At 27.3% G+C, this 12,685-nt stretch overlaps 1 protein-coding gene across 1 annotated transcript; it reads left to right on the top strand.

Moving 5' to 3' along the window:
- Nucleotides 1-7,737: 7,737 nt before the first annotated feature.
- OCT59_010648 (uncharacterized protein) lies at nucleotides 7,738-9,138 on the top strand (the record flags this gene model as incomplete). The annotated part of the gene is made up of 1 exon (XM_066136046.1): nucleotides 7,738-9,138. One exon carries the CDS (start codon nucleotides 7,738-7,740, stop codon nucleotides 9,136-9,138), a length of 1,401 nt encoding a protein of 466 aa, XP_066000720.1.
- Between the last annotated feature and the right edge of the window lie 3,547 nt (nucleotides 9,139-12,685).

Here is a 12,685-nt window from a genome sequence, read left to right on the forward strand (position 1 = left end):
AAATTTTGTTTGATTATGTTTCATTTTTAAATAAAATTATTTATCAAAGTTTGTAACTTACTATCATACATACCATAAAAATATAATCGAACAAAGTTTTGTAGACGAAACATGAATAACATGATTAGTTTTCTTGTAATTTATTATTTTTATTCCCACTTAAGTATTCATTCAAAAAAAATATATTTACAAAACTTGATATTATAATAATAATATTCATTCATATTTTTTTTTTACTCTCAATAAGTTACCAAAATTTTCAAAATTTTACATTCAATCGAGATAATTCCTGTCATTGTGGCGTATGCTATTTTTAACATGTAGATCTCTTTGTTATATCTGAGCTTCTTTTTGAAAGAGAAATATGCGTTGTTGCATCATTCATCTGTCAGATGCCCATTTCTTAATGTAGATTATAAAAAAAAAGTATGTAATATGAATAATATGACATTTTTATTCGATTCTTTATCGGTTCAAAGCGAAAGGTGAAAATTAAAAGTATTTTGGACTTGGCGCAGCAGATGGTGATACCGAAATTAAATACAGTAAACCAAACATTAACACCACATTTCACTCAATTATAAGTCCACATAATACCTTGTATGTATGTTTTTAAAAAAAAGGAAAATAAAAAGGGAAGAAAAAAAAATTAATTTTTTCCATTTTTGAATTAATAAAGTAAGATTAGTTCTTTAATTACACCAAATATTAATTTATAAAAATTTATAAAAATAATGTCGACTTTATTTCTTAATTTGTTTCATTTTCATTGAAGAAATTTGATAAGATAAGAAAATATTCTTTTATCTTTCATTTTCTATTAAGCTTTATAATGTCGATGTTACCTAAAAATATAATTTAAACAAATATGGTATCTTTTTCAAAGTAAGCATATATAATAGTTATTGGGTAGAGGAGTTGAAATATCACCGAACTGCGAAGCAGTTCGGATGATATTTTAACCCCCCTACCTAATAACTGTGTTATTATGCAGACGTCCAAGATCATGTTCCATATGAAAAGCATAGTAAATGTGTGATAATAATCTATATGACGTAATGCGTCAAAAATATCAGAGATAATTTACGCAATAATAATTTATTTAAAAAATATCAGTATGTTAAAAACAACATGATCCTATTTGGCTGCATAATAATATTTTGTTATATAGCTTAATCATGTTATATAATAAAAATAAACATATACAAAAATACTGATTGAACAACCATACGTGGACGACTGATTATGAAAATGTGATATCTCATTACGCATTATTATTGTGCATATTATAACGGTAAACTTTGTTTGTTTGTTTTTTCTTTCTTTTAACTCCGTCTTAAATTATTAAAAAAAAACAAAATAGGAAGAAAGAAGTGAGACAAAAAAGAAACTTTTTCTTTTTTTTCTAAAAAAAAAAATAATAATATTTCGAAATCCAATATTTTAGAAGAGCTACGACTATAATTTGACTCTCAATGTTCCTATTAATTATATTGCTATCGGTTTATTAAAGTGTGAAAATGAATAATCAAGAAAAAATAATCAAACGCAATACCAATAAGGTAAAATTTTCTTCTACTTTAGATTCCTTTGATTTTTTAAGTTTCGGTCAGAACAGCTGTAATTCTGTAATTTGTAATGACTTACTATTTATTACCTTCAGAGTCGCCAGCAATAATTAATGATAAATTTACGAACCGTACAATACAAAAATTTATTATCAACATTATTTGCTAAAGGTGAAAACGACGCATTTATTTTTCTGTTCTATTTATCGAGAGTATTCTATATATTGTAAAACAGATAATTCCTCAGAAATATTCAAGTATCATTTCGAACATCGACTAATAATACTTTTATTTCGCAAATCATTTTTTTAGTTTTGAGAATAAATCATATAATTTGAAATTGCTTTAGGCCATTTTCTATATTAAAAAATTTTCCCGGCAGATAAATTTTGGATGTTCACTGATGGACTTTCTGTATTTTTTTTTTCAACCATATCAATGGTTTAACATTAATAAAAGCATTAAAAAATTATGACTGTACATTTTAGATTCTCGTAAAAATTTTAATAAAATAATGAGGATAAACAATACGTAAACTTTGGTTCTTACATTTATTTTTACCTTGCAAAAATTAATTTTTTTTTTTTTTAAAAAAAAAGTAAAGAATATATAAATTTTAAAATTTAAATGAAAAAAAAAACAAAATTGTGATCAAGAGAAATTCATTTGATATATGCTAGATTTATAATATTCATTAAAAGTAAATTTTCAAGAATTCTATAATCATTTTTTGTATATTTATTTATTTTTTTTCAAAGCAAAAAGCATGGTTGAGACATAAAGCATTAAAATAGATATTTGTGATCAACCGAGTTCATTTGATTTATAATATTCATTAAAAAAAAATTTTAAGAATTTTACAATCATTTTTGTATAATTATCTTTTTTTCCAAAGCAAAAGGTTATGGTTGCGACGTAAACCATTAAAAAAGCGATGGACTAGATATTTCTTATGTTCATTTACTACTGCTAAGTATAATTTACCACTGAACATCACCGATCTTCAGTTCATGCAACAAAAAAAGAATATTTAATTGAGAGATAAAAATGAAATTTCCAAAGATAATTAATTATGTGAAAGTGATGATGAGAAAGAAGATGATTCAATTCTCAATACTTGGGGAAAATTTACCTTATAAGGCAGGCCACGGTATTCCCATATATATTGTCCTCCCTCTTTTATCTGGAAACAATCTCCATTTTCTTTAATTTTACTACTTAAACATTCTAATTTTTTCCCAGGAGACACATGTAAATAATTTTTTGAATATACTACAAGTTTTCAAATCCTTTCGTTTATAATAAAAAATTCCGACAGCGTCAACCGAGATTTACCCAGCGTACCCTACAAAAATGGCACGAAAAAATCACGTGACTGTTTTTTGTCTCTTGTGTCGCTCTTCCCTGTTTCCATTTTCACCATTTTTCATAAGTATCTGGGGGGCTTAGAATTTTTTCGAGGTGTGAAATCCTATTTGTCACACATTATTTTTCACAAAGTTAATTTCTTAATTTCTTAATGCCGGCCGTTTCGTGACATTTTTGTAGGGCACGCTGGGGTTCAACCGAGTACTGCGGCGGCCTCGCGTTATACTACGGTACTCTAAATAACATGACATGCGACTGTTGATGCATAACATTAACATGTTTACCATATGAAAAACAATGTTTGTGTGAAAATAAATAATCATTGAATTACAGACTAGCCTTGGGTCTAGTGATGCCAACAGTCGGTTTCGGCTTTACAGTATATAAAACCGACGGTTAACCGGTCGGTCTTGGACTAAAACCGAACCGATAACCGAACCGGTAAAAACCGGTTATGATCGGTTATTACCGAACTTTTGGCATTCTTAACCTGGGTGAATAAAATAATTTCTAGATTCTAGTAACTCTCATGTAAGTAATGTTTAATTTCTGTAATTGCGGTAAAGATCTTTCCTTTTTAGTTTGTAGTTTCAGGTCCTGCAGCTAATAATAATAAGTGTATCACTTGTTAGTAGATCAGTATTTATAAGAAATTGAGTAACGTAATGCATTTACTACGCAAATTCTTACGGACTTCTTGCAATCGTAGACCGTAAAAGAAATACTAAAAAGAGTACTATGTGCTCATTAATTTTTGAAACAATTTGAAATATAAAAAGAATATTAGAAGTTTGTTTACATGCAGAGAAGATACGCCAAAAGTTAAATAACTTGAAAGGTAATTAAAAACAAGCCATTACTACGGAAATGCGAAACTGAAATCACATTTTTTTTTATACGATTACGAAATAATTTATAATACTTTTAAATAGACATAGTCTCACATAGATAAACAATATTAATTTTATTGAAACTATACAAAGGTCACAAAGATATTATTTGGCGTAAATGAATCATTGAAATAAATGAAAGACGAGTAAGTGTTCATTGATATCGTCTTTTCATGACGAAATATTTATATTTGATATATTAAAACGGGAAATGATTTTCAAATACCTTTTGACTGAGTTTTGAGTCTCTATTTTTGATAATTTTAGATACCTTTTTTTTTTTTAAAAAAAAAAAAGGTGCATATATATTTATTACGATAAATTTCGTGTTAAAAAAAATCGGTTAAATTTTTTACTCCTTTATTAACATTTGGAGAATCTATTAGGGGAATGCGGTGAACGTCATCGTATGAAAGTATAATCCTTCTTAAATTGTGTTCACGGAATAAATGCATTTTTACCATTAAAATCATATAAATGTACGGAAATGTTATTATAGTTTACATTACCTTTTTATAGTATAAGAAATTCATTGTACGTAAATATTCATGTTAAAAAAAAGAATCAGTGTTATTTATGCTGATCATCTGGTTAAACATTTTTATTTATTTTTATTATTACGATAAGAACTGAGAAGTATTCTATATGAAGATAGACTATACTAAAAAGATAAGTTACTACCTAACAGTGAGGAGTCGAGGGCTTGACCTGTACTGTCTAATTAAAACAGTTCCGAATAAAGAATACTGTAAACCTTCAAATATTCCCGCATCTATAGTACTTTTAATATTAAACTATGGTATTGTCCTTAGTAAAAAGGGAAAGTTCAATCATGAAGACGTACGTAGTTGATTGTTAACAGATGCACTCTATGCATTTCCGTGTGTTTTAAAATTAATAGCCGTCGCTGCATAACGATTGCAACGCTAAAGCGGATGGTTGGCTGCAGCTGTAATTGTGGTCGCATGGCCCAGATGCAATAAAAAGTGCGGAAAATATTTTACAACCACGCTTTCGGAAATTGATGAATGAACAAATGTATGCGTAGTACTAATTATGTGTAGTTGGTTTTGATACTCTTTTCGGTGTGACGCATGTAAATCCTCATTGTTTGTGATCACAAAAAAAGAGGATTTGTACCAATCAATATCTTTTGGTCTTATCTTGCTATTTTGTTGTACAATGTGAAACATCCACGTATGTCGCCAGTTGAGAGCATCGTGGAGTCAGCTGAACGAAATTCTAAGGAAAGGTGATAAGGTTTGTAGGTCTACAAAGTCTAAGTTTTATTTTATTAGGCGTAACCTGCGAAGGTGGTGTGGAGGTTGAAGATAATAAATTATTATTGATAGGAAAGGAGAGCAAGTCGAAGTAAAAATTATTCCTAAAATTTTATATTATATTAAATTATTTCGAGGCGAAAAAATGAAGCCAACCTAAAAAATTTTATTTGTAATACTGAATAAAGAGTTGTTAAAAGGTCAGAGACCCTGAAAGAATATAGTTTATTAATAATAAAGAACCCTTTAAAGGACTTTTTTGGTTAAAAAGAACCATTAAAAATGGTCGTGTAAAATTTGTACCGAAAAAAGTTCTCATACGATAAATTGTATAACTTACGTGGAATTTTTAATTCGTATAGATATAAAAAAAAAATAAACAAAAAATATGAATTTGTTTAATAAACAAAAACAAAACTCATAGTTGTGTAAAATTAAAAATTAAAAATTCAAAAAAAAAAAATTTTTATTTGTATGTTAATTATAATCCAAATAATATCATTACCAAATAGAGGAAATTGTTGTAATAATAATAATAATAATAAGTTTATTAAAAAAAATTTACAATAAAAAATGTTTGGTTTACTTAATATAACAATGTATGTACAATTTTAGGCTAAGCCAAAATTAGAAAGTGATTGAAAGTAATATGATCTGCCGATCGACCAATAGAATTAGAAATTTTTTAAAAATTTACCTGGCTAAGATTAATAAATGAACTCAATCAATTTCGTGGGTATGCAATGTTTCTTTTACTGTCATGTTAAAATCCTATTTTTTAATACCGAAGAAAATGATTTGGCATAACTATATCTAATTGATTATTATAATGGTTTATTTATCACTTAAATATAAATTTATATTCACGAATCACAAAATAATCATTGTGGCAAAAGACAAATACAGTCACTGCCATACAGTGATTAAATATTATCTAATTTAATTAATACCTTATTAATTATTATTTATTTATTTTTATTATTATTACTACCTTTACTAAAAATAAAATGTTTACAATAAAGCAATAAAGACATTCAGGTATTGTTTCTCTCTTTTTTTTCCTAGAATGGTGGTTTTTAAAACGTTTCGCCTTATAAAACGAAATGGGTTAAATTTGTTTCATATTTGTGCTCATGTGTAATAAATGGCCATTTTGTTTGTCTTTTTTTCTTTGTAATAAGACATAAATCGGTCAAAATGGCGCTTTTTTAGACGATTTTACACAAATATAAACCCGAATTTAACACGTTTCATTTTTATAGGGTCGTTACTCTTTCGTTCAAGTCCAAATATATTTTGTACTTATCAAAGAAAAAAAGCCCAATTAAACCAAACAAATACATCATAATTTTATTTTCATGTGAATGTTAATTAAACATTTGCTGAGTATCATAAGATCTTATTTGTTTATGTAAAAAATTCACACTGCATATATATATAACCTTTGTTTAATTACTGGATACTATAAATAACATAATAAGTCTATAAAAAGATATATTGCTTAGAAGAATGAATAATCATATACCATATAATTATTGTTACATTTGTATAAACTTTAACAATAAAGGAAAGGAAACTTTTAATTGTACTAAAAGTTTACAACTTGGGCTGAAATTCAAAACATTAACGTTAGGTTTCTTATTTGTTTTGACGCCAATAAATAAATATTTCTTCAATGAAATCTAAATTATTTCGTTGTTGTAAAGTCAAAGACTCTCGTGCCTCAATTTCTTTTTGTTTAGAAATCGAACAATCAATGAACGTGAAATCAATATACACATTATCTGATAAAGATTTTTATTGTCCAGTTTATAATAGAATGTATAATCAGAAGGCAATTCATGTGATATTATCACGTTTTTTGCTCTGGATTCGTTAAGGGTTTTTTGTCAATGATGTGTTACAGAAATGTAAGCTTGAGCTATACCAAAATCAGCTAAATTCGGCGAAAACCGATGCAGTTGCATAAACAACCATTTGAATAACAAATTTTCTAATATAACAAAGGAGTTTTTTTTTTATTCTTTTTAGGAAACATAAAAATGATCTTTTAGAATAGTTGATTCTCTTTGTTTATATTATTTATTATATTGTTCTTGATTGTCATTATCGGTCATATTGCTCATAAGACCGATTATTTGGTACATTCTTTTAATCGAGTATCAAATCTACCATATTATTTGATCATCATGCAGCTACTATTTGTTGATTGGTTAATTAAAATTAAATTTGAAAATTCTTCTCGAAAAAACTGATAAATACACAAAAATTTTAAGTCGGATTTTTAATTTCATTTTTTATTTTTTTTTATTCCAATATCACTCAAAATAACTTAAAAAAAAAATTTTTTAACGATAACATTAGAAATATACTCTACGAAATAAAAAAAAAAATTAATTTTTTTATGCTTTCTTTTATATATATTATCTAAGGTACCCATTCATTCCCGTAATATTTCAGAACAGCCTTCTATTACCTCCTTTTCCACGAAAGATATTTTCTTCACAAAAATTTCGCTAATAAGATTTATTGTTATTTAACATAATTCTTTATTATAACCAGCGATTACTATCCTTCTTTCAAGTAATTCTATCATTACACTTTATTCAACTTTGATACGCAAAGTTACAAATGTGTGAATTTATTCATTATTATGATAAGTTTTATCATATATCATGCAAAATTATTTCACAAGGTTCTGACTTATTTGATGACCGCAATTATGATCATGGATTTTTTTATAATATTAATCATACAGAAAATTATTATATCACATGTGAAATGCAACCACATTCTTTGATCGTAAACGAGTTGAACAAAACAAAATACGGACTAAATATTGACATAAATAATTCGGAACGAAAAGAAGGATTATCTTTATTGCAAAAACTTAATTTAGAAAAAGATTTGGAACGAGTCCTTTCTTCTTATCTTACACAATATCATGCTTCTAATAGAGAAATAAGAATGTATTCTGATCGAAACTTAAATTCTCCTTACGGACATAATACTCAAACAATTTCAATAGGAGATAGACAAACTAATTTTGATAATAGTTTCCCTAAACAAGTTGGAGTTGGATATTATACAAACAATGTTACCAGTTCACAACAAGGTAATTTCAATAGTATACCACAACAAATTCTCAAAAGACCAGGTAATAATGGAAATGCAAATTCATTTTGTGGAAATATTGGGAATAATGTTTTGATCACTAATAGCCAAGGCAATGGTTTTCATCAACCCATCAATCCCTTTTCAACATCTGCAGCGCCACTAAATAGAGTTATTCATAATGTCACTAGTAATTCACAACAACAAATTGATTTTAATAATATTTCACAACACATTACTGATAGAGAAATGGGATCGAATTATTATGGGAATTTAAATTCATTTCATGGAAGTATTGTAAATAATACACCCGTAACACAATCTGTTTTGACAACAGATATTAATCATGGTAATGATAGCCAAAATGTAAATGGAACAAGAAATTTTGCTTACGCATGTCAACAAGTTGATCTCAATATTAATTATAGAGACACAGATTCGCATGGTGGAAATATCAGAAATAATATGATGACAACACAAGCTAACGGCTTGACGTACGATTACCAAGACATAAATGATATTCACCAAGTTACTCAATCCAATAATAATTGTGGGAACTCGCATAATGAAAATATTGAAAACAATGTAACGACTTCGCAAGCTAATGGCTTGACATGCGATCACCAAAATATAAATGATATTCATCAAGTTAATCATATCAACAACAATTATAGAGGTACAGATTCGCATGATGAAAATATTGAAAACAATGTAACGACTTCGCAAGCTAATGGTTTGACATGCGCTCACCAAGATATAAATGATATTCATCAAGTAAATCATATCAACAACAATTATAGTAGCACAGATTCGCATAATGAAAATATTGAAAACAATGTAACGACAACACAAGCTAATGACTTGACATGTGATCGCCAAGATGTAAATGATATTAATCAAATTAGATGTCATATTTAACATTAGCAATGATCAGAATTGATGAATTTGTAAAATGACTGAAAGAACTAATCTATGTTAAAATTAAAAAATATATTATTTTAAGTTATGTTTGGAAGAAAAAAGTAATATTTATATTTATACGATAGATTATTTAAGTTTTTAAATTATTAAGTATTTAGTCAATTATGGTTCAATTAAGGATGTTTGGAAGAAAAAAAGAAACTTGTATGCGACAGATTATTTAAGTATTTAAATTATTGAGTATTACCAATTATGGTTCGATTAAGGATATGTTTAGAAGAAAAAAAGAAACATTTATACAACAAATTATTTAAGTTTTAAATTATTAATTACGGTATGGTTAAATTAAGACTTTTTATTTTTTTTCTTTAATTCTATGATTTTTAATTTATGGAAATAAACTTATTAAATTAAGTTCAAAGAATTATGAATAAAGAAACAAGATTTCATTTAAACAGCGACGTTATGATTTTTATGAAAATTATTAGTGCCGTGATATTTATTACGTAATTTTTTAGGGTCAAAATCTTACGTTTCACTTAATAAAAAAATTTTGTGATCTAATATTGTAATTGACGTTTTTTTTTTTGCACATCATCATAACAGGCTAGTTGCGAAAAAAAAATTTTCTAGATTGATACTAAACTCTCAAACCAAATAATCAAATTGAATAATACCAATTACACTATATCTTACATGAGGCAAAAAATTACTTTGATCTTCGTCTCAGTACAGCTACTGCATCCTTCCTTTTGGGTAAATTTGATATATTACATAGTCTGAGAAGCCGTATGTTGTGGGAGTAAGGCCTTGTATTAAACCGATATTATGTCACTACAGCATGTTGTATGATCTGGGAAATGCTAGCACCTTATGTTGAAAAGATAACGGAAAAAGTAATTGCGACACGAACACAGAATGTTTATATTTTTATCAGTTAAAGGAACAATTCAAAATTAATTTCAAAGATAAATAGTAGTTGTCTTATGCATACTAATATTAACAAAGATAATTCTATTTTATTAGATAGTGTATTAAAAATAATACAACGAAGGTAGTGAATAATGATGAATCTATCCAACTTACAATTGTAAATTCAATAAGTGACGATAATTACGATCAAAAAAAAAATACAAATTAATACTAGATAAAACATTGAAAATTGTAGATAAACAATTAATGAACGATCGGCACAAGCGGTTCAGACAAGTTTCAAGGATGTTAAAAATTTAGTAATTGATATTAATAATAAGTATGAAAGACAAATCAAAAAAAAAACCCACGTACTTGGATAGACCACAATATATTTTTAGAAAAATAAATTACTTATAGTTAAGATAGTTAATTAATTGAAGTGCATATCTGAATATTATGTAATCTAGCGTCTCCCGGAAAAAATGATACCCGGATTGATATATACAGGTTACACGTGACTTCGAATTACATTTCTACATTTCTTATATTTCTTAAATCTCTTTTGGTAATACGCGTTTTATATTTATTTAGGTATTATTTATTGTACTGGTTTTATTATATCTATTATGAGACACGCGTTTTAAACGATTTAAAAACAAAAAATTTTAAAAGCATGTTACGCAAAAAAGCAAATGGCGTGATGCGCCAACTCCCCCAGCTACATCATCAGAAAAAGCTCGGGTTTGGCCCGCATTACGGCGTTATGCACTAACGCGTGAAAATAAACAGTGACGAATAAGGGCGGGACGAATAATTTTTTACTTACTCGAAAAAAATTGAGTCCCTCAGATATATATAAACAGTGAGGAGGTGTGACGATGTGACGAATATTTCACGGTCACGTGCCCGAGCTTTTTGGTGGAAATGTGATGCGCCATAAAAATCACGTGGAGATAGACAATTAATTTTTAGATCGACAAAGAATTATTAAATTACTTTTATTTTAATAGAGCAATATGAAGAGACTTTGACTGGTTTTTTAAACCCTACGAAAATCGTATCTTGTTAATTCTAATGGTTTTTTCTTGTTTAGATTAATTTATTATTATTTATCTGAATGAAAAAAACTATTGGTGATTTGACCCAAAAAAAAAATATCTTATCTCTGAATTCGGTTTAGTTAAACCTATTAGTTTGCCAAATCGGGAAATTTTTACAGTTTGTAATCCAAAACTTAATTATTTGAATGAAATTGTGTACAAAAAAAAAAATAAATAAATAAATCATAAAACATAAATAAATAAATAAGGTGACACATTGCTAAAAATGGTTTGTACTACGTTATAGCATAAATGAAGCTCATTGTGATAATGTGACCTTAATTATAAATGCATTGATTACCAATATTTAAAATACCATTTTTGGAAAGATTGGGAATTTCTCAATAAATTTTGAGCAGGAATTTCTGCGGGATGATATTCTTTATATGGTGTACATGAAAAAAGAATCTTCTAATTTACCAATATACGAATTAAATCGAATTTTTATCTCGGAAATTTCCGAAGATAGGATCAATGTTCAAAATTTTATTTTTAATTTATGCAATAATTCACGCGATTTTTAGATATGATAATGCAATAGTGATTTTTTAATTCTTGTAAATAAACAGTTTGTATCCTGTTAAATTTTTTTATGCAGAAACCAATACAATATAATATCATTTATTTAAAAAGTAATTTTTTACCGCATGACAGGATGCATGATTCTCATTCTTTTTTTTTTTTGTTTAATTTTTTGCACGCGGGAATTTGCGGTTCTTGATTTATTTACTTAAAAAAGAGAATAAGGGGGAGAGGGAGAATGTTGGACCGATCATATGATAGAAATGAACCGATTGTGTTTATGGATTAAATCACGATTCTATACCACTAGTACCATTTTCGGTATCATGATAACGCAATCGCAGATTATTATTATTATTTTAAATTATTATTTTATTTTATTTTATTTTATTTTTAAAAAAAAGAAAAAAGTAAGAAAGAAAAAAGGAAGGAAGGAAGAAAGAAATGGTAACCATGGAAAGTAAACACAATTTAAGCATGATATATATAAAAAAAAGTAATATCCTGCGCACACTTCCCACAGTGCAACCAACTAAATTACAATATTAGGGTATCCGGACTTTTCGCCAAAGTTCATTTCACTGAAATGGTGAAACCTATTTCGCCAAAGCCATTTCTCCGAAGCCGAAGGGGTATTTCGCCGAAAGGACGCCTCGCTGAAATACCATCTCACCGAAGCCCTATTTTACCGAATTCCATTTCATCGAAGCCATTTTATTAAATGGACATTTCGCCGAATGGACATTTTGCCGAATGGAATTTTGCTTTATTTTTTATCGGTTTTATACTAAATACGTAAAGAAATCTTTTCTAGAAAAATTTTTGAATTAGCTGATTTTTATTAAGTTTATCTCGTTGTTTATAATACATTAATCTTTTTTTACGAATAAATGTTTTCAGGAAAATAAAGTTATTCATTTATTGTTAACAATTAATAACAGTTACTTGAATATTAAAGTGATAATATGCTGAAAAAAAAAACGTCTCTAAAAATAATTTAAATTTTT

This window comes from Rhizophagus irregularis, chromosome 19 (assembly GCF_026210795.1).
Source record: "Rhizophagus irregularis chromosome 19, complete sequence".
Classification (NCBI taxonomy): Eukaryota; Fungi; Glomeromycota; class Glomeromycetes; order Glomerales; family Glomeraceae; genus Rhizophagus; species Rhizophagus irregularis.